Source organism: Rhinolophus sinicus, linkage group LG02 (assembly GCF_036562045.2).
Source record: "Rhinolophus sinicus isolate RSC01 linkage group LG02, ASM3656204v1, whole genome shotgun sequence".
In the NCBI taxonomy this organism is placed as follows: Eukaryota; Metazoa; Chordata; class Mammalia; order Chiroptera; family Rhinolophidae; genus Rhinolophus; species Rhinolophus sinicus.
This window is the reverse complement of record NC_133752.1, coordinates 58,781,291-58,808,402: the sequence shown is the minus strand read 5'-3', so window position 1 is coordinate 58,808,402 and position 27,112 is coordinate 58,781,291. Positions and strand designations below refer to the sequence as shown.

Sequence of the window (27,112 nt, the reverse complement as noted above, 5' to 3'; positions counted from 1 at the left end):
GAAGAGGAACTTTGGTTAAAAGTAGAAAGAGATATGCCTTTATTATATTGTGAATATTTTCTAATAGTCCCTAATGTGGTAAATGGGGGAAAATTCCATTTCCCATTCTGTACTGCTAACTTGCAGTGGTTGCTGTTTGTACACTCCATTTGCTGAAAATTTGGTGTGATTCTAGTAGGTAAGTGACAACTTCAGGTGACAACAAAGTTACATTTTTCTTAAGTTGCTCTGGTCTTTATAGTAGGAGACAGATATTGAGATGGTAAACTTCGAAATATTTAGGACGATGCCAGGGAAGGAAATGAGGACTAGTGACGGGAAGCAAAAAATTTATCTTAACATGTCACTGTTTATTCATTAAACATTGTGCTAACTGCTGCAGATGCAGAGATGATTAATGGTTAGTATTTATTAAATATTTGCCATGTACTAGATATGTATCACCTCATTTAATCTTTACAAAAACTTTGTGAGGTGGTACTCTTCTAAATTAAGAGGGAGGTTAGAAATAAAAACACCGACAGAGTGCTATGGTACTTTTGTAAGCACTTTGTACTTCCTTTTTCCTCACAATAGCTCATGTGGTAAATTCTATTATCCATATTTTAAAGATAAGGCAACTGACAAAGAAGTAACTTTCTCAAGGTCATAGCTATTACTTGGCCTTTCTGGCTTTAGAGTCCTATGCTTCCTTTTATGATATCGTATATAAAGTATATAAAATACAGGTTTTGGAGTTAACTTACTAGTATTCAGTTAATTACTTGATCTGACTCATTTTCTTTGTATGGTATAATTATACGTACCTTGAAAAAGACATACACTGGTTAAGAGCTATGAGATCACAGGAAGTATATATACTGATGATTCCTGGCACAGAGCTCCTTTAAAACCCTTTTAAATTCCTAAGTACTAAGAGCACAAGGAGCATCTTTTGTTCTAATGAGGTCACTATGAATGGGGTCTGAATGGCTTCTGGATGGGGACTGGTCATCAGAAAGACCAAACCACAAATCGAAGCTTGGAATTTATAGCCCCACTCCCAATCTCCAGAAAGGGGCAAGGGGCTAGAAATGGAGTTAATGATTGATTATGCCTGTCTAAGGAAGTCTTCATAAAATTCCAATAGTATGGGGTTTAGGAGTTTCCAGGTTGAACACATACCAGGAGACTAATGCATCCCAACTCCAACGGGAGAAGCTCCTGCACTCAGGACCCTCCCAGACCTAGTGCTATGTACCATGTTTCCCCAAAAATAAGACCTAGCTGGACAATCAGCTCTAATGCGGCTTTTGGAGCAAAAATTAATATAAGACCCAGTTTTATGTTACAGAGCTGATTGTCTGGCTAGGTATTATTTTCAGGGAAACACGGTATTTCTTTCTGACTGTTCATCTATATCCTTTAGCAGACTAGTAAACATAAGCAAGTGATTGCATAAATTCTGTAAGCAAAATAATCGAACCTGAGGAGGGGGTCATGGGGACCTAGGATTTTAAAGCTGATCAGTCAGAGAAGCACAGGTGACAACTTAGACTATCTCCAAATAGATAATTGAGTTGAATTGTAGGACACCCAGATGGTGTCACAGAATTGTTTGGTGTGGGGAAACCCCAAACACATCTGGTATCAGAAAGTATTGTGAGTTGTAGTAGTGTAAGTGTACAGGAGAAACACAGATGGAAAACAGGTTTTCTAATTCAAGGGCAGACTGTAGACTAACCAGGTTCCTAACCCAGCTCCATCACTTACTACCTAACTTTGGGCAAGTTACTTGATCTCTCTGTTCCTTAGTCTTTTCATCTAAACTAGAGATAGTAGTAGTACCTACTCATAGAATTATGAGAATTAAGTCAATTAATACATGTAAAGCACTTAGAACAATGCCTGTTATATAGTAATCACCTAAAAAGTGTTGACTTTCTACAAGGTTTTGAGAATTGACATTTGGCACATAGATGCTCAATTGTAGCTAATAGTATAGGGATTCCTATTCATTACAGAAACAGAAAATAAAGGGTAGTTATATATGTAAAAATGCATGAGAAATTAATATCCTCAGTTTGGAAAGATGAGAGCATTGGGTAAGAACATGAAGGGATATAGAAAATCTGGGACAGGACAAAAAGCAGGGAAATGAATAGAAGTTGAAAGTATTTGATGTTCTATGTCAAATCCCTGACATCTGTATATAAAGTGGTAAGGAAAAAAATGTTTTAAAGGAAGAAAAACCTTTTCTTTTAGGAAAGTGGAAAAAAATGAAGTCTGTTACATATTCCTCTGGATATATCAAACATTCCTTCAAAGAACTTACAACACTAAATATTAATTCATTCTGGAATAGCCAGGATATAGATGGCGCTATCCTATTTTATAAATGTAAAAAGTGGCATTATCTGGTATAAATTAGTAGCAAAAGAAGTAACAAATCGTTGGATTTAATATTTACATTGTAATCCAAATTTTATATTTTCTTAAAACATTTAAAGAGCACTGAGATGTGCTGAATGCTATCCTAGCACATGAATAATAAATTGTTAACTACTCAAGGTGATCATTTTTCATAGAGACTCACTTTTTGAACTCCAGAGAGTCTCACAGACCAGAGTTCCAATAGATTATACTGGCTATCAGGGATCAATACAAAGCAACAACCTCTTAGTTTTGTTAGCATGTTAAGCTACAGGCAACTATTGAAAACGTAAAATAAAAAATAAGAAAAAAATAGCAAACTAGTGAACCAGTGACTTACTCTGTCACTAACCAGCTGACTGACTTTGGGCTAGTCAATTTCTCTAAGTCACAGTTTCTTAACTATATTCTTATCTATGAAGGAGTTAAATAAAATAAACATATCCATTTAATTTTTGTGTAGAAATTTAATTGCTTATCAGACCTCTACAACTGCCTTAATGGTCAAAGCTTCTGGCAAACTGGAAAATAATTTTTGTGATCTTAAAGATAAAAATTAGCTTAGCTAACTTGAATAACTTCACATACCTGACAAAAAATATTTGATATACCTGAGGAATGGCTGGAGTTGCTTATTTTTCCTTTCTGGTTGTATGAAGTAAAAGCATTTTAATATGTTAAAGTAATATGACTTTATATTACTTTAAAGTTCACATTTCCAAAATAATTCATGAAAGGTGAAAATCGGTATAATTTAGATCTCAGGGATCACAATGAGGAACATGTACCACTGTCTGAATAGTAGGTGATACCAAAAAAAAAAAAAAATCACACAAATCAGAGTTACAAATCATTCAAAATGCATATTGCTTCAGGTAATAAATCAGATTTTTAAAATTGTTTTAGATACTGATTCTTTTAAAACCATTTGTATTTTGCTATTGAAAGTTGAAACAGTACAGAAAATTTAACACCACCCAAATCAACAAATGTTAACGTGTTTTTGCTTAGTGTATTTTCTCATAGCAAAGTTTGTATTTTAATATACTTGACTTAAGCCATGTATTTCAGATGTTTTCTTGATTCAGCTATTCGTTTTTGAAAAAAACGATTTTTTTCACATTTGCTGCAAAGTGAACCTTTAAATTACAGTAACTATTAAGAATCAACATTTTTTAAACTGCAAAAAAAAACTAGAATAAAATAGTAAAATTGTTCTGCCTTAAGAGAAACAATATAGGGTAGTAATTAGGAACCTGACCTCTGGAGCCAGACTGAGTTTAAATCCACTTCACCACTTATGTTGTGTCTACTTAACTTTTTTCTATGTTCAATTTCCTCACATTGAATAACGCATGACTGTTATAACCATTTAAATAGTTAAGCCATATAATACACATTTAGAACAGCACCAGGCAGGTAGTGCTTAGTATTAGTTACTACTAATCCATTTTTTAAAAAAACTAAACATTTGAAAGAGTTCATTTTCTCCTTGGTTTTTTCATAATGGTTCTTAACCCAAAATGTCTAAGGATCAGTTACTTGTGCCCTCTACAGTTTCTGATTTAACTGGCCTGATTTTGACCCAGGGATGTGCATTTTTAACAGGTGCCTTAGATGATACCATCAAATGGTCTATAGAACATACTTTGGAAACACTGCTCTGGGCACACTGAATTTTAGGTTTCTCTTAGCTAATAAAAGATATGAATGAAATGAATTACAATAATGAAATATGATGTGGTTACCATTGGAACTACAAAACCTTGAGGGTAGCCCCATCAGAATTGTTGAAAGCAATGGACCTTCCCACCTCCACCAAAAAAAAGAACAGGCCTAATCGTGCCATTTTACATACCACATCAGTGGGTTCCTAGACTCTGAAACCAAGAGTCCTTGGACTTCAGGAAACCTTACACTAGGGGACTGACTGTTCCTTTTAACCTTAAGCATTGCTTCATTAATATGTATACTAGGTATATGATCATCTTACTGTGCGTGGGAGAGGGGATTACTCAAAGTAAGTAGGTGACTGAACAGAATTTTATTAGCACCTAGAATTTTTTAATATTAAGTGAGCTCTTTTAGACATGCATTTATAACTATATCATGTTTGAACATACAAAAAGAGGAAAATTAAGGCCAAGTAAATAAGTTTATTTCTTAAATTTCATAATCCAATTTTTCTGAATCACTTCTATCCAGGGTCCCTGATGGCCACAGAAATAAGGACTTTTGATAGGATTTTAGAAAGAAAAAAGGAGTTTTTAATAAAAAGGGGATGGTTGAGAACTAGTAGAATAAAGCGGTTATGCATTGTAAAAACTCAAAGATGTCAACTTTGGGAGTAGACACTTTGGTAGAAGAAATAGACACATTACAGTAAGCGCCATTACTGTTTAGATAGGATGCAATAGGACCTCAAAAGAGGCATGTACCTCTCCACAGAAGGAGGGCAGAGATCTGTTTGAGTGGAATCTTGGGAGAAGAGTAGGTGTGGCAATATGAATAAGGCCAAACCTTCAAGTTACCCAAAGGGGAGAAGAGTGTGAGGAAGGTAGAAGATGATACTGGAAAGGAATTGTGGGGAGAGGTTAGATCATTAAAGACCTTAAGGAGCTTAGATTATATCCCAGATATGGAGAAGGTAATCAAAGTGTTTAAGAATCAGTGTGACATAATAAGAGCATCCTTCAGAAAAGCAAATTACTTTAACTTCGGTAGAGCAATGAAGTTGGAATAGATGAAAAACAGGCAGGAAACCCAGCTAGGAGTCCTTTGCAATAATACAGGCAAGAAAAGATGAAGATTTCAGTTAAAGCAGAACAAATCAAGGGACAAATTTGTGAGAAATTTAGAAGAGCATCTGAAAAAGTGCCTGGGATTTAGAACAAACTGTTATCATAGAAGGTCAGCAAAAGCAAACCACCAAATAATTTCAGCAACACAAATATTAAAAGTCTAAAAGACTAAGTATGATAAGCTCTTCTAGGATAGGAATTCTACTTCTCCACAGTATACACATTGAACACAACTTTGCTGTTAGCAGATCTTCATTAAAAAGAGTAATTATCAAAATATTAATCAAAATAGTCCCTCAACATGATTTATTTTCTACTATAAAGTTAATATATTCACTATAAACTACTTGCAAATACACAAAAGTGGAAAAATGGAAAAGTACATCCATATTTCCACCACCCAAAGAAAACTGCCATTGTTTGACCTGGACTGAATACATTGCTTAAAATAAATACCTTTCTTAAGGGTGCATTGTACTCTTAAGAATATTACATTAAAAATAGTGCTATTTTTTCTTAAGAGTATTATACATACAATAAACATGGAAAGGAGGTATATATTGTCTAAGTATTTTTGTAATTAATGTTTGAAAAACTAAGTCAATAACAGACATCAAAACGTAGTAATTCAAAAGTAAAGATCAGCGGACTTATAGGAGAGCTTTCACATGAAGGATTTATATTAACTAATTAGTATAAGTAAATTCCTGCATTTATTAAAATCAGAAATTTAACATGAATTAATTGCCTGGTTTTCAAGTAAGACTTTTCCCAAATACTGCACTATGAAAAACAAATGCTGAATAAAGCCATTATTACAGAATCATAAAACCCATATACTATACTGAAAAAAAATATCAACCCTCCCAAGCGGTATCTTTTCTCTGATCACAGCTCTAAGAAGCTTATGTTAAAAGTATATCCTGACATTGATCTCTAAAAGATTTTGTAATATATTTTAAATGTCCATCCTTAAGATCAGTTTCTAAAAACCAAACATGGATAAGTAAATGCAGGTAAAGTTGAAAAGTACCTCTTGCTTTATTTTACAAGAAAAATAGAGCTTGATTCTTACAGTGCTAGGATTTTGTCACTTTAAAAGAGTGTAAGATGATACTCTGTGCATTGTCAAGAAGGAGCAACATGTTTAGGCTTGTTTTCATAATCTTGGCTTCCCTAGATGTGTGCAGCAGCTGAATCAGCCCTTTATGTCACTAGAGCTTATGCAGAGCTGTGATTATATTGATCCAACAGCCAAAAGCATAAGAAACTAGGAACTTGGAGTACCATCCACTTTTAAAGAAACTGCTCATAAATAGCCTTGCCTGTACAATTTAAAGGACTCATATTTCAGCTGATTTTCTATATTCATTACACTGCCACTTAATTAATGACAAAGCATAAATAGAACTGTTTTTTTAAAGTAGAAAGGCATAAAAAAACCAATACACTGTAAGATTCCAAGCATGTCAGTATTCCTAATACCTATAGGTATCCTGGCTAACTAGAAGGGAGAACACTAGCAATTTATAGAGTAGGTAGTGTTTCATGCGTTAACTTGGTGACTCCCTTGGCTGCTTATCAGCCTTTCTAAAGAGTGATTTGTGAGGACTCTGCTCTTTTTTCTTTTACCTACAACGCCATCAGTGTATATTCTTGTCAAATTCTTTACTGGAACATTGCAAAATATCTCCGTGTAGGAACTTGACAAAAATATGATACTTTGAAACTTCCGCCAAGAAAAACTAGGCAAAAGATCCAATTAAGGATGGGTGTTAAAACCATATAATACAGGGTTGGGGGTGTGCTGGGGAAAAAGGTAAAGGGATTAAGTACAAATGGGCAGTTACAAAAGTCACGGGAATGTAAAGTACAGCATAGGGAATATAATATTGGTGTCAGGTGGGTACTAGACTTAAGGGGGATCACCTCCTAAGTTACATAAATGTCTAACGACTATGTTGTACACCTAAAACTAATATATTGAATCTCAACTGTAACCGAAAAGTGAAAAAAAATTTAAAGTGAGAAAACTGATGCAGATAACAAGCTTTCAGAACAAATTGTGGCTTTTGTATCAGGTTCCAATAACTGAAATCTCTCTTTACCTGTATGTAACTTATGTCTGGGGGCTAAAATAAAATGTCAACAGTTCTCTACAGAATATATGTATGTCTTCTGGAATCTTATAGTTTTTTCTTTCCAAGGTATTATACAGTTTGCAAATACTAAAAGGCAAATATGTTTTCTTATAAAGACCCTCACCAAAACTGAAATGAAAAGGCCCATCAGACTTCCAAAATTCTAAAGATATGATGAAAAGGCTCCCCCCAATTTTGTTTTTATTATCATGTTATACGCTGTTCTGTCAAAATGATAAAATATAGCTAATAATTATTTTACTCTATGCCATACCCTGTTTTAAAGGCTTTATTTATATTTTTTATTTAACCCTCACAACATCTCTATGAATAACTAATAAAATCACTTTTACAGAAGAGGAATCCAGGTTCAGAGGATAAATAACTTACTGAAGTAGGCAGTAGGGCTGGGATCTACAGGTTAGGGAAATGCCAGAAAGTGAAAAGCTATTAAGAAATGTTTTGATTGCTTGAAGTTAGCTTCTTGTAAACATCTCACTTTTAAATGCTTCTTGTTTAAAAGATTTGGTGGAAGATAATAGTAGAAGTCTCGTGGCAATTTCTTGTGGTAATTTCAAGAGTGATTTTCGGACAATAATACCAATAATAAAAAGGTTTACTTTTCCTTTCAGAGAAGTATAACTTCCTTTACAGAGGGAAAGACAGACCAGAGAAGGAGGAAAAACCAGGTGGGCAAAGTGTTACTAAGTGTAGTGATAATTTAAAATCACTACAGTGATTTTAAATTATGAGTTAACATGGATTCTATGCCAGCATTTTGCAACCGGAATACAAAGCTAATCAGGAAATACGGTGGCACGTTCATGGAGGCAGCATAAAGAATAATGACAGTAACAAGAAACTGTTTTTAATAGAGAAAGAAATGTTGACTTATGGGAATTACTGGATCAGTAATCATTGATTCACATATTCAAAATAGAGCAGCAGTGGCCAATTACTAGCGAGACACAGGCAGTATGAAAGTGAAAACTGTCGACCCGTAATAGACGCTTGTCACATGAATTCTAAACTATTTGGCTTAAAATGCATTCAATCGAACCCGGAACACCAGATTTCTATACAGCGCACATGACAGGGAACAAAAGAGGTGGTGGGAGGCAGTGACCCACCTCTAGTATTTCACGTAAAAAAGCTCCTGAATCAAAACCGTAAATCAACGGTTAAAGTTCTAGTGTGTGAAAGGCAAATGGTACAGTTTAATACCGGAGGGGAGGAGGAGCGGGGGTCCTTTTTAAAATAGCTTTTGCCTCTTATTCAACGCAGATCTTTGTGCCTCCGTGCTACCGATAAAGTTAGGTGGTTACACACAAAACGCCGCTAGATATTTCGCCAGGTCTCCCACCTTTCAAGTACCAGGGGGGCGAACACACCTGACCGCTGAAGAGGGTCAGGTCCGGGGCGGGTAAGGACCAGGCACAGGGCGCCGTCTCCTCCCGGGGTCCGCAAGGAGACCGGAGCCTCGGGAGGGAAACGAACGACGGGAAGAGGAGGACACCGCCCCCTGGGGGAGCCGCGCCGCGAGCTGGAGGCCGGGGCGGGAGGGGCAGACGAGAGGAGGCTGCCGGTAAGGAGGCCGAGCCGTCGGGCGGGGCTGTCCCCCCAGCTGGCTCGGACGCCGGCGGGGCGGGTTGTAGACTGAGCGGCGGAGCCCAGACGCCCGCCCGTGGCCAAGGAGAAAGGTGGCAGCGGCGGCGCGGATCGGACCGGGCAGCGGCTCCCGGCCGTGACCCTCTGCTCCCCCGCCCGGACCTGGGTGCGAGTCGGAGGCGGCGGTGTATAAAGAAGCCAGCATGGCTGAGACTTCGCCACCGCCCACCTCCGTCACCGAAAGTTGCAACGAGGAGCCGGCGAGGGGCGGAGAGCATCGGCTGGATGAGCCGCGCCGCGCTCCGGCCGGGGTCGCGGACCGAGAGGGTGAGGCCGAGCTGCCTCTGGCCTCTCCCGGCGGGCAGTCGGAGCCAGACTCGCCGGTGGCCGCCCCCTTCTTCCTGCTCTACCCAGGCGATGGAGGCGCGGGTTTCGCAGCGCGCCCGCCGCCGCAGCAGCAACAGCGCGCCTGGAGGACCCCGCCGTCGCCGGGCTCCCCGCTGCCCTTCCTGCTGCTGAGCTACCCGAGCGGCGGCGGCGGCAAGCACCGTGAGTGGCGGCGGGGAAGGGGGAACCCCCGCGGGGAAGGGCCGGCCCGGGCCCGCGGAGCGCGGGGAAGGCGGCAGCGCAGGGGAAGCTCCTGTCTCGGGGCGCAGGGGGCGGCGATGGTCCGGGCGCCGGATTATTTACCTCCGACTCTCCCCAGGCCACGGGCTTCCGCCCGGCCTGCCTCACCTCCTCTCTGGGCCGGGCGCTCACGTGCTCGCGGGGTCCCAGACCCGGTCCCCGGCTGGGGGAAGCCTTTCCCCGAGTAGTCGAGGAGGGGGCGGCTCCCAGAGACCCGGCAGCCCCACTGGCCCGCCTTCTCCCGGCTCCGGGTGCCGCGGCACCCAAGTAGGTGTGGCTGCTGCAACGCCGCCGCCAGGGCGGCCTCAGTTGTACCACTGAATTTTTTACGAGCGTTCACTCCATACCCATAAATATTACAGATCCGTCCCCCGGAATGGGAAGAGAAATCAGGAACAGTGCGCGAGATGACAAGAAGGGAATGGGGTGGCTTTGAAGGGCACCACCCAGGATTATATCGTTTGGCAGGAAGAGGCCTTCACCTTTTGAAACCAGTCAAGGGAGCCCAGCAAATGTAGCTGACCCTACTGTGTGCTCTATCAGTCACCAAATGTTTATTGATCCATGTAATGAGCCGGGCCCGATAGAGTAGACACTGTGTATAAAAGACTGTTAGAGGAGTGTTAAATCTGGTTTAAAAAGACAAGATCTTACAGTATGAAAATGTGACTGAAGATACAAGGCATGATATAAATGCCAAACACTTTGCTGTATGAGTTCTGTAAAGGGAGAGAAACTTGCCTAGGGTGATGAGGGAACCTGTCTCTCTCCCTTTCTCTCCCTCCCTCTCTCTTTTCACTCCCAAAGATTCTAACAACTCTGCACTGCCACGAAACTCTGACTTTGCCTTTTCTGCTCTGTGATCCATCCGCCAGGAAAAGATTGTTAGTTGAATATTTCCTATGTGCATCTGCTGTGATTGTCATAGTTAATCCTACCGTCTCTGTGAGCCATAAATACAATGCTGCTTTTTCAGATGAGGAGCTGAAGATCAGTATGATTAAGTGATTTGTCCAAAGTAACAGAGTAAGAGAAGGAATGAAGTTGACCCAGATTCCTTGCCTACCAATCTCATGCTCTTGAAGCAAACACCAGACATCCAAAACTGTGGTGGATGGTCCCTGCTAGATTAGGGTCCATTGCATTCAGCAACATGTAGTCCAGTGTCACATTTATTACTTTATTTCTTACTGTTTATTACTTTACTACTTACCTAGAAGGAGGGCCAACACTGACCATTGACTAAGAGTCTTAGTAAAACTGTAATTTGGGTGTTGCAGTGGTCAGCCCGCATCTCCAGGTGGGAGTATCAAAATCAGGACAGAAATTAGTCCTTTTATAAGCAGAGTAAGTAAAGATAAAAATATTCTCAATACTGCTTTTCATTTTCTAAGGAATCTGCTTTCTACTTTAAACACAGCATCTTTTTTTATTTCTGTGCAATCTATTTATTAACCACATCACTATAGAATGAAGACAGTTCTATCAATTCTTCATAACTGTAACAGTTGTAATTCAAGGTTTGATGTAGGAAAAATGTTCAGCTGTTGGCCAGAATCAGTTGTGAGGATTAATCTGAATTTCAATTAACTATATTTGATTACTTCCTTTTATTAAGGGGTGACACTTTTTTAAAGTAATGTTAGAAAACTGGAGCCTAGGTATGATCGAGATCAGGAATGGAAAACTTAAAGCTAAAATTTCGTAAGTGTGAAATCTTAGTCTCTACAACAGTAGCAAATGTATAACACGATTTGTTAGCACATAAAATTCTAATAGTTCCTGATGGGTTTATTTCTGAAATTGTTGGTGTGTAAGAGCTCAGAAATATTACTGAGAAAATGCATGTGTCCCACTCCACTGTTTTTAAAGACCAGTTACTGAGGACATTTCATATTAGTAAAAGATCACTGGTACATGTTTTATTCAAATATAAAACAGACTTAAAATAGTTCTTGTTTTAGACTGTGAGTTTTTATTTTTACCTGCTTTTTAAATATGTACTTTATAACCCATGCATGCTTGGAAAAAGGAATGCTCTGTTTATTAATAAAAATACTTTCTTGTTGCTGCCCTGCAGAGTCAGTGCAATATTGCTTTCTATGACGTACCTGGATATCAGAATCCTGGGTGTCCTGACTGTCTATTTGAGACTAAACAGTTTCTAAAAGACCTCTCATTTCAATAACAGGACAGTAAATGTACTCAGCCTCTCATGTAATGTACTCAGCCTCTCAGTAAATGTACTCAACCTGATGAATATTTACCTCATCAATACCTCATTTTTAACTCTCACTAATGTATTTGCCAAAAGTGCATAATATATAATAACTTTGAGACATGGTATATTAAGGCAGTATTATCTTTTTTATTTCAGAATCTGTACTCAGATTTTTAGTTAATCTTTACATTTGAGTTCAGAAGTTTTGCTTTAAGTGACACTGATGAAGAGAGCAAAATGTGTGCCGAAGAGCCTAAACTTTTTCAGGGTTTGTGATGTGTATTGTGTCAGTGTAAAGTCCTGCAGGATGTAATATCCATATAATGTGCTTCAATACAATATAAAAGAAAGGTTTCTGATGTGCCCTACTGGGTAATGTTCCTTTCTGAAGCTTTTGAGGGCTGGTAACCTCATAAAGTTTTGTGCTTCTAACTTTTAAATCTCATAAAAGTTTCTACCATGCTATTTTTTTCATTGATTTATAAAAATTGCAAGTAACACATGGATCTATTCTCATTTTTAGATATTTTATAATACACAAGTACATTGAGTACAAAGTGAATTTTCCTCTCTGTTGGCCCCAAACCCCCCATCACCACCACCATTTATTAGCAAAAAACACCTCCTTTGAGTTCGGTGAGTTTTCCTTCAGAACTTTTGCATATGTTCACAGACATGTTGATGGTTATTTAATAGGGCCCTTTTCCCTTTCGGAAAAAGACAACTTTTTAATATAATTCATGTAGAGAAGTGCCGCATTTACAATATTGTGATTCACAAACCTGTTGGCCTTCAGCTCTTTTCCAACTGTATTGAGAATGCAAAGAGCTGCTTTCTGATCCATTAAATGCTGTTTTGTCAAATGGCAGATATAAGGGTCCATAAAAACAGAAAAAATTCTCAGAAACATAGCATCTTCAGACTGTGTAATTGTAGATTAGTGACTACCAGAGTATGGGAGTTTAGCCCTTATGAGTATCAAAATGCAGGTGGGTTCTTTCCACACTCATCTGAAATGACCTGGGACATCCTGAGCTTCTGAGGTACAGGGAGCTGGATCATGCCCCCATTTTCTGCCATATGACTTATCAGCCTGTTTGCTGCTTGCCTACCTGATTTGGCTTTTATCACCATTCTGCCTAAACTATCACAGTTTGTCTTTCCAGCCAATTTCTCCTTTCTCTTCTGCCTTCTTTCTTCTGTATTTACCTACCCTTCTAGCCTGGTCTTTATCAGAAAGTCAGATCATACTTCTGAGTGACAAAGCAACAATTTCAGAATGTTAGCTGTAATCTTTGTCTTTGATTTACGTTTGGATGCTCCCGTCTTGATAACCATAATCTCATCTTTTTTTTTTTTTTTTAACTTTTATTTAAGTATGTTCTTCCAGGACCCATCAGCTTCAAGTCAAGTAGTTGTTTCAATCTAGTTGTGGACAGCACAGCTCACTGTGGCCCATGTGGGGATCGAACCACCAACCTTCTTGTTAAGAGTCCCACATTCTAACCAACTGAGCTAACCAGCCACCCCCATAATCTCATTTTTTATAGACATGAGTTTTCTTATTTCTGATCTTCGCTTCATTCTGTATGCTAGAGGATCCTATAAATCTCTTCATTAGGTAACAAAGGTTTTGCTGTAGTTATGTAACCCAAACAATTATGAATAAAGAATGTGATTAGTAAGATAATAATAGTATTTAGTGACTACCATTATAAGATATTTTTATGTGCCACGCAGAGAGCTAAAAATTTCACATATATCATTACTTATAAATTTTTTTGTTATATTTATAAGAGGTATTTCTTAAAATTTCCAATAGATAGAAGAGCCAATACGTAAAACTACTCACTTAATAATGAAAGCTGAAAATAAAAAATGGGGAGGAGGACGAGTCCAGAGAGACTTCATCTAAGTAGATGGACGCAACATATGTTTTTCATAAGACTATTTAGTGTCTCTAGAGTGACTTATCTAAATTATTATAAAATTCAAAAAAATCTGATAGAATAACCTTGGATTATAGAGAAGATTATATTCTGGACATACAGGTTCTATGGTGTTAGGAAAGGTCTTATCTCAAATTTAGCACACATCAAAATTACCTGAAGGTCTTGTTAACCGATTTCTGGCCCTATCCCCGAGAGGTGTGTCTTTTTGTTTTGTTTTTTTTATTGCAGTATAATTGACATATAACATTATATTAATTTCAGGTGTACAACATAAATATAATGATTCAATATTTATGTATATTGCAATTTTTTAAAACTGAAGGACAGATAATGAATTCATATTCCTGAATAGTCTGACTCCAAAGCTTATGTTCTAAGTATGTGCTCCCTAAACAAAGGCCTTCAAGAAACCAGTTTGGGTCTAGAGGACGGTAAAGTTGCTGTGTGGGAGAGAGAGCACAAGAAAGATGGCAAAAAAAACTTTTCAGACTGAAAGACTGGTGTTGGCCTCAAAACATACTCGCCTGACTGTATTCTGTCTTACATCTTTTCCCTTTTTGTTTGACTTTTAACAGAAATCTGTGTGTTAAAGAGGTAGAATTTTATGAAGAAGCTAAGAGAACATATTTTTCTAGTGTAGGTTATAGATAGTAAAAAGTCTAGGTGGATGATGAGAGTGTGGCAGAATTAACTGAATGAAATAATGCTACTTCCTTGTTGGCCAGTGTTTTTGAAAATTCCTTAAATTAAAAAAGTTGCCTAAAAAATAGGCTTCCTCTTTATCATTGCACTATAGGTGACCTGTAGCCATCATAAATAAAACTAGAATCTCATTTTAATGAATTTTGCAGGATGTCACAATGGTTATATTTCTACCTAAACGTTATTAACATCAAAACTTCTTACTATAGTGCAAAGTGGTTCAAGTATGAACTTTAAAATTTAAAGCTTTATTTTGGGAAGTTAGTAGTGCAGCATATGCATTAAAGAATCGGCTAGAAATTATGTGAAAGGAACTGCTTTTAGTTACAAAGCAGTGGTATTTGAGGGTAACTATCAATATGGCCATGGCCTGTACTGTAGCTATATTTGAATAATTATGAAAAGTTCACAGTCTTCCTGAAACATATCAAGAGTTGAGAGCTGCTGGCCAACATGATATTCCTTTTCACAGAGCCCATCTTAGTGATTGTCTGGTTCTATAGTTGTTCCATACCAAATGGACATGACACTCAGCATGTCAGAGAGAGTGGCATGGAGGGGAGGGCGGAGGAGGAAAAGTTTGAATGAAACCTCATAATCATAGGAGAGGAGAAATGGCTGGCTGTGATAGCAGGAAGCATGTAGAAAGCAGAAGTTGTTTCAGCATGTTGGCTTTTAGAATGTGGTTCATCTAACTTTAGCATCCGTTTAGGGACTCTCCACAGACATCTATCTACTTCCCTTGCCTTTTTATGAACTTAGGAACTCTGGTCACCTGATGTGATTGCTGGTAAAATTCTAACCCCAACTCTTCTTTCTTCCTCAAGGCCAGAAAGATACGCCAGCATACCCTTTGCTTGGATCTCCTTTTTACTTTCCTCTGCCGCAGTCCCATGGCATTCATCATTACTGACTTTTGTTTCATGTGATGATAAAGGTTTTGCTTTTCACGTTTTCTTTCCAGAACTCTCAAAGGGAGTATGACACTTATAAGTATGACAATGCTGACGTTTACTGACTACTTACTTTGTGCCAAGCACCGTGCTAAGCATTTTACTTGCATTGCTTCATTTAACTCTGAAGTAGCTAATACTATTATCCCCATTTTGTCAGTGAAGAAACAGGGACGGAAACAAGCAATTTGCCAAGGTTACTGAGCTTCTAGTGGTGGCCTTGGATTCACTGTGTGCGTCTGACTGCAGAGTCCACGTGCTCTCTCAGCCTTCTTCACTGTCTCCCATAACTGGAATCATGTCCTTAACTATAAATTAATCCTTCACAGGCAGCAGCCCTTCTAGTTCCTTGTCCTACTCAGTAAAGCCACATTTGCTATGAATGAATGATTCACAAGTCACCAATTTGATATAGAAAATACATATGTAAATAACACTGAATCTGTGTGACAGGACTTAGGAATTTCTAAAACATCTGTAATTGTCTTTTTCTTGTCTATTGCCTTGTTCTTTCTTCATACCCCTAGTATCTAGCACATAGTAGATATCCTATACCTGTTAGATAAATGATTCTCTTAGGCACAAATGAATAAAGCCTGTTTATTGGGGCATAAAAATGTAAATTAATTTTATAGAACTTGGGGGTTTTGTGGTTAAAGTGAAACAGGAAGGCGGAAATATACCACTGCAAGACTATGGAGTACTTTAGAGTAACATCTATGAGTAAACCAACAAGTATCTATTGAGAGTCTAGTATTTGGTAGGTATTGTGTTAAGCAGATGTATAATCGTATGCAAATCAGGCAAAGTTCTTCTCATGGATCTTATGACCTTTGTGAAGCAATTTATTTAGTTTCATTTTATAGTGAATAAATTGAGACAAGGGGATAAATTTCCCAAGGTCATTAGTAAGTCTTTGGTAGCTTAACATCTGTAAATCATCGCCTACTGCCATTTAGCCATGAAATCAGTTTTAGTTATTAAGGTAGGAGTTATTTCTAGTCTTATTCTGGTTAATTTTAACAAGTAAAAAAGATTATGCATTATTTAATACTCTTGGTGATGTTTGTTTCTAACAAAATAACAACTCAGCTTCTTAGGTATAATCATTTTATAGTACGAGGTCTGACAATTAAGTACACGAATTTATCTAGAAAAAGTGCTACATACGTCATTACTGAATATCAGTACAGTCACCTTTGAAGTACTCCCCTTGGGAAGCTATGCACTGGTGCCACCACCTAGTCCACCCTTCAAAACAATTTTAGAACTCGCTCTGGAATGGTCATCAGAGCTGTTGTCATAGTACCCTTGATGTCCTGAATGTCATCAAAATGTCTTCCTTTCAATATTTCCTTTACATTTGGGTAAAGAAAGAAGTCATTGGGGGCCAGATCAGTTGAATAGGGAGGGTGTTCAATGCACCAGTTATTTGTTTACTGGCTAAAAACTCCCTCACAGACAGTGCCGTGTGAGCTGGTGCATTGTCATGATGCAAGAGCCATGAATTGTTGGGGGAAAGTTCAGGTCATTTTCATCTAACTTTTTCATGCAGCCTTTTCAGCACTTCCAAATAGTAAACTTGGTTAACTATTTGTCCAGCTGGTACAAATTCGTAATGAATAATCCCTCCGAATCAAAAAAGGTTAGCAGCATCGTTGCAATAAGTTTGCAAACTCAATTGTCAGACCTCAACTACTATACAAAGTAGTACTGAGTCTGCCGAATATATAAACCTAAAATTATAGAAATATCAGCATCAGGGGTGAGCATAATAGATCAAGTAAGTAGGGAAGTGAAAGGGAGGGAAGACTGGAACATGTGAAAAAATCATAATCATTCCATTGAATCATCTTCTAATTTAGCAAAACATCTGGGCTTTTCACCAATGTTATCGTGATAATAATTTATCAAGGAGACCCTTTTGTGGTAACAACAACTACTGAAACGGGGGTGGGAGTGGGTGGGTGAAGATGAGGGTTTTTTTTTTTCTTTTTAAATTTTAAAACCGTGATCCAGGAAGCCTTGGGAAACAGAACTTGCGAAACTTACAAACTGATTTAGTTTGACAGACTTTAAGAAGCATCATTATGTGCAAAATAGGAGACCTCTACCTATAAAAGAAATACCCTCAAACTTGTTAGGCATCCCTGCAAGAAATTACTTCTGAAAAGTATCTAAATAATATCATTTAAAATGAAAAAATTAGAAATAACCCAAATGCTCACCACCATGAAAATGGATCAGAATATTGTTTATACATGCAATGGAATATTACCTTATAATAACAGCAGCCAATATAGTTACACACTACAATGTGGATGAATCTTAGAAAACACAATATTGAATGGAAGGTTTAGAAGGTTATAAACAGCATGAAACCCTTTCTATAAAGTTTAAAAAAAAATTAAAGCTAAATCTATTGTTTAGGCATCTGTATATTTGTAATATTTTTTAAATTAAGGTAACAGTTTACACCAAATTCAGAAGTGGTTGCACAGCAGGAAAGATCCACGCTGGGTTCTGTTTCTCAGAAGATGCCCACTTACTTTTTAAAAACCTGATCTAAATGTGTCAGGGTGACTAAGTGGAATACATGGTTTGTGAAGCATTAAGGTATAAAGTGTGAAAGCTTTCTTCTTTAAATCCTAAATTTGTTGAAATTCATATTTAGGAAATTTCATGAGGACCTTTTCTGTGTTTTTTTTCTTTGTTTGTTTTTATTTTCCCTGAGTAAAACATAATCATTGGGATGGAATATTGATGTTGCAATGCATAGAAGAAAACATGGACTTGGGACATCTAGACATAAACAGCTTGGAATCCCAGATCTGCCACTTGCTAATTAGGTGATCTTCAGCCAGTCACTTGGCTTACCTTTGGTTTGCGTGTATGTGAAGAGGGGATATTAAGTATCTACTATGCAGGGTTCTTGTGAGGATTTGCTATGGTATTTATAAAGCGTCTAACAAAATAGAAATTCAATAAATAATAGCTACCTTAAGTAATAATTTTTCCTCATTGTGTAATAGGGACATTGGGCATAACAAATCAGTCTGTCTTATAATAGTAACTGAGTACATATACTTTAAAAGGAGTGTAACTTCTAACTTTGAAATGTGAATCTCATTTGCTTTGAATCAATCATAATGTGGAAAATTCAGACTGTGTAAGCAGCTAGAACATAGTGTTATTTAGATCATCATCTTGGATTTGAACTTCACATAAGCCTATTAATTCTGTTTTAGGGCCAAAGAGTGTACCCCAGCCCTTCTTACCACTATCTTACAAATATATACCTTTATTCACAAGTGGGTTCAAATGAAAAAATAGTTCAGTACATTTTATATGTTTATGAGAAAAAATGAGAATATGAGCAAAAAATTTCAAGGTTTGCATGTCTTACTGATGACTTAATATAATATTACCTTTATATTCTAAGCTAATATGTTTACTTAGTAAAAACCCACATGTAAAAACAGCACTAAGCAATATTTAGAATTATTTTATTAGTCTTATGCAAGTATTGCTTGTTTTCATAGTAAATTCATTGCTTGTGAGCAATGAGTAACCGTTCGTGCTGAAGAGTCAAGGGTGTTTACTTGTAAATAGGTATAACTAGGTAATGGAAGTACAGGTTTTCCTGCCTGCCCACAGATCTTATTTCTGAAATGGATGCTAATACCTCCTCAAACTGGTAGACCTGGGAAACTCAAGGGTAACCAGTGCAGGAAAATTTTTCTCTTCTGGGCAAAAGTTTTAGTTGCTTTGGGCTGCCCTCCCTGTGTCCTCTAACTGGAGAGAGGACCTTTGGAAGGAAGGTTAACCAAGTTTCTCTGCTTATTAACCTAGACATTCTTGTCCTGGTATGTTGTAATCAACCCGAACCTCCTGTTCAGGGTTAGTAAATGCTTATTGGTCAGTTGGTGGAAAAATTGTTTGTCATGGTTTGTGTGACAGGCTGAATTGGCGTATTGGTAGACGCCAGGTAATCCCAAAGCATTCAGATTTGTTCATATATTCACTATTCTATTTTTTAAGAATGTGTCAGTGACCTAGACACATATGTACAGAGAGCCAGGACTGTGTGGCATTGTAGTTCCAGGAGCTATTCGGTGTAAGTTTAACTTAAAAGTGTTAATGACTACTTACTATGTTTTGAAGTATAGCCTGGCTTAAAATGAAACTGTAAGCTATCCCCTTTAAGCTTGAATGTATAAAATGGAAATATGTCTAGCTAGAAAGGAATCAAACTGTAGTTAAACGTGAAAGTGTTTAATGAAGTCTTGTATTCAGTATTTGGATATGCCAACCCCGCTTCCTGGAAAAAGTGATCTTGTCTAACTGCTACATGCCCAGTGCCTGGATTGCTGCCTGGCACGTGGAGCACTCTCAGTGAATATTTACTGAATGGATGAATGAATGAATGAATGAATGAATGACTAACAGATAACTCTGGGTCCAGATGTAAGATAATGTTGGAAGATATTTCAATAGAACTGAAGAAACCTGGACTATTTTATTTTCCTTAGTAACTTACTGATCTTTTTCCTAATTTTAAATATGCATATACTTATATGCATTCTTACATTGTGCCAGTTTGCCTTCCTCTAACAATATGAAAAATGCCTATTTACCTACAGAATCTGGTTCTTTGAGCTCAGTCTCAAATTAGAATTAAGCGTTTATGAAATTCTAATAAACTGAGGGATAATTTTTTTAGTTTCCAGTAATTAGTAAATCTGGGTATCCCTCTGATAAGAAACCCCTAAAACAAAATAAATCCTCTTGAAGTTTATCTTCCTCCTTAAAACCAAACCCTTAAATAGAAAGAACACTTGTTTTCAATAGTCCAAAACATTTTCAAAGAAATCTTTGTTATCCCTATCTCATTTTTATTTATGTAGCTCAGAAAGCAAGTACCTAACTTTCTGCTACCAAGGTATAAATGCCTCATTGGATAATGTAGATGTAGGTGGTGGGTGGGTGAGTTGGATGGTTGGTTGAAGAGAATATGATAATGTGCCCTTTAGGATGTTCCAGCTTGGGAGAGTTTTTAAAATATAACAGTTTTATCTTCTGATTAGAAACATAATACATATTTAATGCAAAAACTTGGTAAATACAGCAACATCAAAAGGAGTGGAGTTGCTATTAATTGGAAAGGATTTTACTTTTTTAAAAAATACTAAATTTATTGGGGTAACATTGGTTGATAAAATTATATTTGTTTCAAGTATACACTTCTAAATACATCATCTGTATATTGCATTGTGTGTTCACCACGCGAAGTCAAATCTCCTCACATCACCATATTTTTGACTCCCTTTACTCTCTCCGATCTTCCTCCCTTACCCCTTCCCTTCTGGTAAACACTAAACTGTTGTCTGTGTCTGTGAGTTTTGTTTGTTAGTTGCTTTCAGTTTTATATTCCACATATGAGTAAAGTCATATGGTTCTCAACTTTTTCTGTCTGACTTATTTCGCTTAGCATGATATTCTCAAGACCAATCCATGCTGTCACAAATGGCTGCATTTCATTTTTTCTTATGGCTGAGTATATGTATACCACATATATATATGTACCATGTCTTCTTTATCCAATCATCGATTGAAGTACCCTTTGGTTGTTTCCATGTCTTGGCTATCATGAATAATGCTGCAATGAACATAGGGGTACATATATCTTTATGAATAAATGTTTTCAAGTTTTGCAGGTAGTCACCCAGAAGAAAAATTGCTGCGTCATATGGTAACTCTAGTCTTAATTTTTTGAGGAAGCTCCATACTGTTTCCCATAGTGGCTGTACCAATTTACACTTCCACCAGCAGTGTACTGAGAGTTCCTTTTTCTCCACAACCTCTCCAATACGTATTATTGTCTTGTTGATAATAGCCACTCTAACAGGTGTGAGGTGGTATCTCGTTGTGGTTTTGATTTGCATGTCCTTATTAGCTAGTGATGTTGAGCAGTTTTTCATATATATGTTGGCCATTTGTATGTCTTCTTGGGAGAAGTGTCTGTTCAGGTCCTCTGCCCATTTTTTAATTGAATTGTTTGGTTTTTTTGTTGTTGACTTGTATGAGTTCTTTATATATTTTGAATATTAGCCCTTATTGGAGGTGTTGTTTGCAAATATATTCTCCCATTCGGTGGTTGCCTTTTTGTTTTGTTGATGGTTTCTTTCGCTGTGCAGAAGCTTTCTGGATTGATACAATCCCATTCATTTATTTTTGCTTTTACTTCCCTTGCCTTTGAGGTCAAAGTCATAAAATCCTCTCTAAGACCAAGTTCGTAAGTTTGGTACCTATGTTTTCTTCTATATATTTTATTGTTTTAGGTCTTACATTTAGGTGCTTGATCCATTTTGAGTTAATTTTTGTGTATGGTGATAAATAGCAGTCTCGTTTCATACTTTGCATGTGGCTTTCCAGTTTTCCAGCACCATTTATTGAAGAGGCTTTCTTTTCTCCATTGTATGTTTATGGCTCCTTTGTTGAAAATTATTTGCCCATATGTATGTGGGTTTATTTCTGGGCTCTCCATTCTGTTCCATTGGTCTGTGTGTCTGTTTTTACTTTTTTAACTTCCAGATTTTTTTCCTTGCATTTCTGTCCAGTCTAAAAAATTCAGGTCTTTGTACTTTTGAGAAGGAAATTATACATGCCTGAGAATATGATATTTAAATTGAAAAATTTGCTTTAGCTTTTCTTAAAACACCACTTTTAGCAGAGTAAAGAATATTAATTGGCATGTAAGGATAAAAGATAGAGGTGAATTATGTGCTTGTTGAATTAATCTAACTGCCTCTTTTACCATCTTTGCTATGGAGTATTACCCAGTATTAATTGTCCTCCTGTTATCCAGCCCTTTTACCCAAAGTGAGGGGAATTGATGAGGATATGTGCGTTGTGTTATGTCTGATCACAGTTTGACTAGCACAGTCTGGAAGTGGGTTGTGCAGGATGAGAGCGAGCAGCCTAATTGCTCCCCCTGCATCAGCAGCATCTATAAAGCATCCTGGGAATTGCTCGCCCTACGTTCGGAGCAGCTGGTCACATGAGCCTGAATTTTCAGTTCAGTTCATTAGTCAGCCATTTTGGTCAACACCCTGCTTACTGCGCACAACCAATCCTATTAGAACTCAGCATCCCGGCTCATCTGAGCAGATCCTGGAAGTGATTTCTGCAGTTCAGGATTTTTTTAAAGCTAAATTGAAAATACCGGTTTATTTTTCATTCATTTTTTTTTTCTTTTGTATTTTTTTTCTCCACCAAGAAGGAAGATTTTTTACTTATTCATGCGGAGGCCAGGTTTTAAAGCCCGCTAAGGTGGCATCGACTGTGCAGGATTTAAAGCGTTATAGCTCAACTGAAAAAGAACGGGGTAGGGAAGGGAAGATAGGAGAGAAGCTGGGAGAAGACAAGCATCACCTTATTTTGCTATGTGGTAGGAACTGTCTATGAGAAAAGATAGCATAATACTGTTTATCTTGAACAGTTGGTTCTTAAACCATAAGGTATTTTTCCTTGTGTGTGTGTGTTTTTTTTAACCTCCCCCACCCCTTTTCTTGAGAGCTTTGTTCCAGAGCTTTGGATTTGGGGTTTTTTTGGTGAGGTTTTATTTATTTGTGTGTGTGTGTGTGTGTGTGTGTGTGTGTGTGTGTTGTGGTCCCAGCTGAGTCATCATGTCTGCCCTGACGCCTCCAACCGATATGCCAACCCCCACCACTGACAAGATCACACAGGCTGCCATGGAGACCATCTACCTTTGCAAATTCCGGGTGTCTATGGATGGAGAATGGCTCTGCCTGCGAGAGCTGGATGACATCTCACTTACGCCTGACCCAGAGCCTACCCATGAAGGTATGGTCAGACCTCGTCCACTAGTATCTCACCAGCATCCTCATTGTTACAATGGGCTGGGAGGGTCAGGGAGAGGTAGGAAGAACCCATACTCTAAACTCTAAACTGTTACCAACCCTGAAAACCTTTCATCTGTCTACCGCCCAGCTCCCCTTCTCTACTGGGAAAAAAATATTTTTCCCTCTCCCCTGAGGTATCCTTTTAAAAGGTGCTGGTCTTGTTTAGAGTTCTTTGTCTTTAAGCCTCTAAAGAGAACATTTGAGGTCAATTACCACATCTGACCCTAATCGATAATGAAAAGGCTATTAATTTTAATTATATACTAAACTATTACAGAAATCACACTAATTCTTAATAGAGTGAGTTAAGACAGCATGACTATTATTATAGGATCATACATGATACAGTTAAAATGTTCGAGGAGTATCGTATCATCTGGATGTAATGTTAACCAGGCTATGTATGATATCTAGAAAAATATTTGGGCAAACATTGTTTTTCAATAATATGGATTATTAGGTTAGGCAAGAAAGCAGTTTTTACATTCAGTGCTTATTTAATGAATATAGACTCTTTAAAAAAGCATAATGCGTAAAAAAGTTAAACATGATCAATAAGGTAATCTCTACTCATGGAATCTATTGGCTATTGCTTTTTGTAAGTTATTTGTGGTAACTATGATGACCCATTTGAAATTTCTAGTCAGTAGCTCTGAGGCCTTTGTAGTCTCTTGGCTTGTGACTTTCTTCCAGAACCTTTTCTAAATTGTGAGAGGTTTGTAGCCTCTCCCCCTTAATTCTTTTAACTTAGTACCATAAGGAAGAGAATGAATTTTAGTCATAGCCTCAAATTGTTTTGTTTTTTTATATGGTAGTGGCCTGTTAGCTAGTGTTTATTTTGTACTGTTAAAATGAAGAAAAATGCTCACACATGAAGAGAAATTCTTCATAAACATCTTTCTGATGTTTAGGCATATCTACAGGACAGAGGGCAGAAGGTGAATTGCACATAGCAGATGGTGTTAGGAAAAGTGATTCCTTGCCCTTAACCTTGCCCTGCAATCTTACCATGACTCAGATTTCACCCACTGTGTCTGATAAGGATTTTATTTTCCCAGTTAGACTTAGCCTTGAGAAATTATTGGAGAGGGTTAGCATCACAGAACACAAAGTAGTCATTTGGGGTGTGTCTTTAGGGGCAATGTTTAAGTAGTTTTTAAGACCCTCTGTATCTTTGAACAATTGCTTTGTCAGTTGGACACTTCCTTTGGCTGTGAGTTTCAGAATGTGCACATGGGTTGGAAGACATCAGCTGGAGTTCCATACAATGACAGTACTGTTTAAAACAGCCGCTAGGGATGAAAAATACATTTTTAGAAGGCTACCTAGAAGTCTTTTAGAAAATGCCTCAGTGTACATATCTTATTTTTAAAAATATTTCCGTCCATTTTGAAAGTCATACAATATGAAATATTCCCTTAATTAAGAAATCCAGTGTAAAAAAAAGCCAGTGTATCAGTGCCTCAAAAAGAGTTTCGAATAATTTTATTTCTTTGTATATAGATTTGTTTTTTGATCGAGATTCCTATGAGTGAGCAAAAGTGAGCTGTTTGATTTATGTAAGCATTTGTAGCAGTGCTGTTTGAGTTCATGGAAAAATTGTGACAGAAAAATGTATGAGGGCTGCAACCTAAAGTATAAGTAGCATACCCTCTGATTAAGGAAAATAGACAAATAGGAAGTTCCCAACACCTTACAAGCAACTATATAGAGGGTGTGGAGGAAAAATAGAGAAATGTTGACAATGAATTTTGGACTTTTTCCTTAAACTTTGCAAGAGAAGCAAGAATTTCATATGGTTAGAAATGGAAATAATAGAAGAAAGCGCAGGCGCAGAAAAGGCATCGGTAGGTTAGTGATCTAGGAAACTCGGTGGCGCTTTACGGGCTTCTTATCTCCTTGCTCCACTGGCTAACTCTGGATGTACACACAGTCATTTGGACTCAAGAAATGTCTGCTTTCATATTAATACCAGTGACAACTGTTAGGTTTAGTTTAGCTCTCAGCATTTAAGTGGTGGCCACCAGGCCAGTTGATAATGCACATCTCACTTTGTTGACAAAATGGAGCCCTTGGTGCCTGGACCCACAGGAGTAGTCACAGAATACTTCCTGGCTGAGCAGTAGAGGGATAAGCCCTCTGACCACCCAAATCCTCCACTGGCCCCCTGACTCCCACAACAGAAAGTGGGCAAAAAGCATAACGGACTCTCTTAAGACGATAATATAGACGGCGTAGCCTCAGCAATAGAAGTTTTTTGGTTTCCAGTTTTTGTTTTCTGATAACAGAGTTCCTGCCTCACTGTGCAGCCCACAGTGTAGGCCTGGACCTAAAGTTTCTGCCCAACTTAACCTTTAAACACATGGGAATAAATAAAAATGTTCGCTTCATTATTTTTATGCCCATTGGTGGTCAAGTTGGTGATCTCTTTCTTTTTTTTTTTTTTTTAAATATACTTTTTAAAAAAAAACAGAAGCTAATCTACAAATCTTTGATTGTAAGTAGATTTTCCCCAAAGACAGAAGCCTAGAATTGACTCCACAGGAAAGGAGAAGGTTCAGGAAAGGCTTTATCCAGTAAGTGAGATGGCCTGGACCCTGTGCAGTAACTAAGTGATCACCAAGCAGATGTGGTGAGGAGGGCATTTAAAACAGGGCATAGTGAGCTGGCCGAGCTGGGGCATAGCAAGTAGTTAGGAGGGCTACCTACCTGATTGTAAGTTAGGGGGATTAAATGAGATAATTAATGTAAAGCACCTTATAAAAATTAGTTATTTGTGTAATAGTTATTCAAACTATAACAGTTTAAACCACATTCTTAAATATATTACCATTTTAATATATATTTCTGTTTTTGAATCTAACCTTCGGAAATAGTCTGAACTCATTGTTTACCAGACACACTAAAAGTGAATATGAGTTGCTTAAATTCACGTTTTAGCATTAAATAAAATTCAGGTATCAAGAAATACTTGTTTTCCTATTAACCTTCTTTTAAAGATGGGGAGTCTGATATTGAGAAGTAATGCAAGGTGTTCAGTTTAATAAAATATACCATTTGGCTACAAAGACAACTATGAGCTTTGAAATTACTTTTTTAACTTAGAAAACTTCCTTCTCAAATACAGATAATAAGAGACAGACTGAAGAAATGATACATTGGACAGACACATTAAGAAGAGAACCTTTTTCAAGTCTTTGATTTTAGGGTTACTGTACAGAACTATGTGATGGCAGACTTCATACATGCTGTTATTGCATAGCTACAGTTTTTCCCTGGCAGTAGCGTTTTGCTTTAGTTTTCATTTAGGATATCTGACATTCATACTGTAATGTATAAAGTGAGAGCTTATATGAAACATCTGTGTGCATAGACAGTACTGCACTACACGCATGGAATGTGTTTTAAGTCTGTCAGTTGGTCAGAAATATTTATTGGACATGCCTTGATGCAAAGTCCAGTTCTAGGGACTAAAACAGACAGGCCTTTAGTGAGTTCACTGTCGAGATAAGGAGATGAAACAAAGATGTCAGAGGCTGCTGTAAAACAAATGTGAACCACTTAGTTGCCAAAGTTCTACTCTGTTTCTTAGTAACTGGGACATGGAGTTCAAAGCCACACAGCGTTTAGAGTGATCACATTTCCCAAAAGACAGTATGGGTGCAGATTTGGGATCAGGTTTTTCCAGTCAATAGGGAATACTCTACTGATATGATATAAGCAGGGGAAAATCCCCTGAAGATGAAATGGAAAATGTTTGTTACTCAGTG

At 37.6% G+C, this 27,112-nt stretch overlaps 2 protein-coding genes across 12 annotated transcripts in view; one reads left to right on the top strand and one right to left on the bottom strand.

Annotated features, from left to right (window-relative positions):
- Positions 1-9,771, bottom strand: part of JCHAIN (joining chain of multimeric IgA and IgM) — a 43,386-nt gene extending 33,615 nt beyond the window's left edge. Inside the window, exon 1 of the mRNA XM_074324483.1 lies at positions 9,653-9,771. The gene's annotated coding sequence lies outside the window, so the exon portion shown is untranslated. The remainder of the gene's footprint in view (positions 1-9,652) is intronic.
- Positions 8,920-27,112, top strand: part of RUFY3 (RUN and FYVE domain containing 3) — a 67,245-nt gene continuing 49,052 nt past the window's right edge. For 3 of the 11 annotated variants that reach the window (XM_019757084.2, XM_074324481.1, XM_074324480.1), the window contains exon 1: positions 8,921-9,511. In XM_019757084.2, the coding sequence (XP_019612643.1) occupies positions 9,166-9,511 (346 nt within the window). In that variant the 5' untranslated portion in view covers positions 8,921-9,165. Of the gene's footprint in view, positions 9,512-22,449; positions 23,284-27,112 lie in introns of those variants that run through there. The other 8 variants (XM_019757087.2, XM_019757083.2, XM_019757090.2 and 5 more) reach the window with 7 other exon arrangements.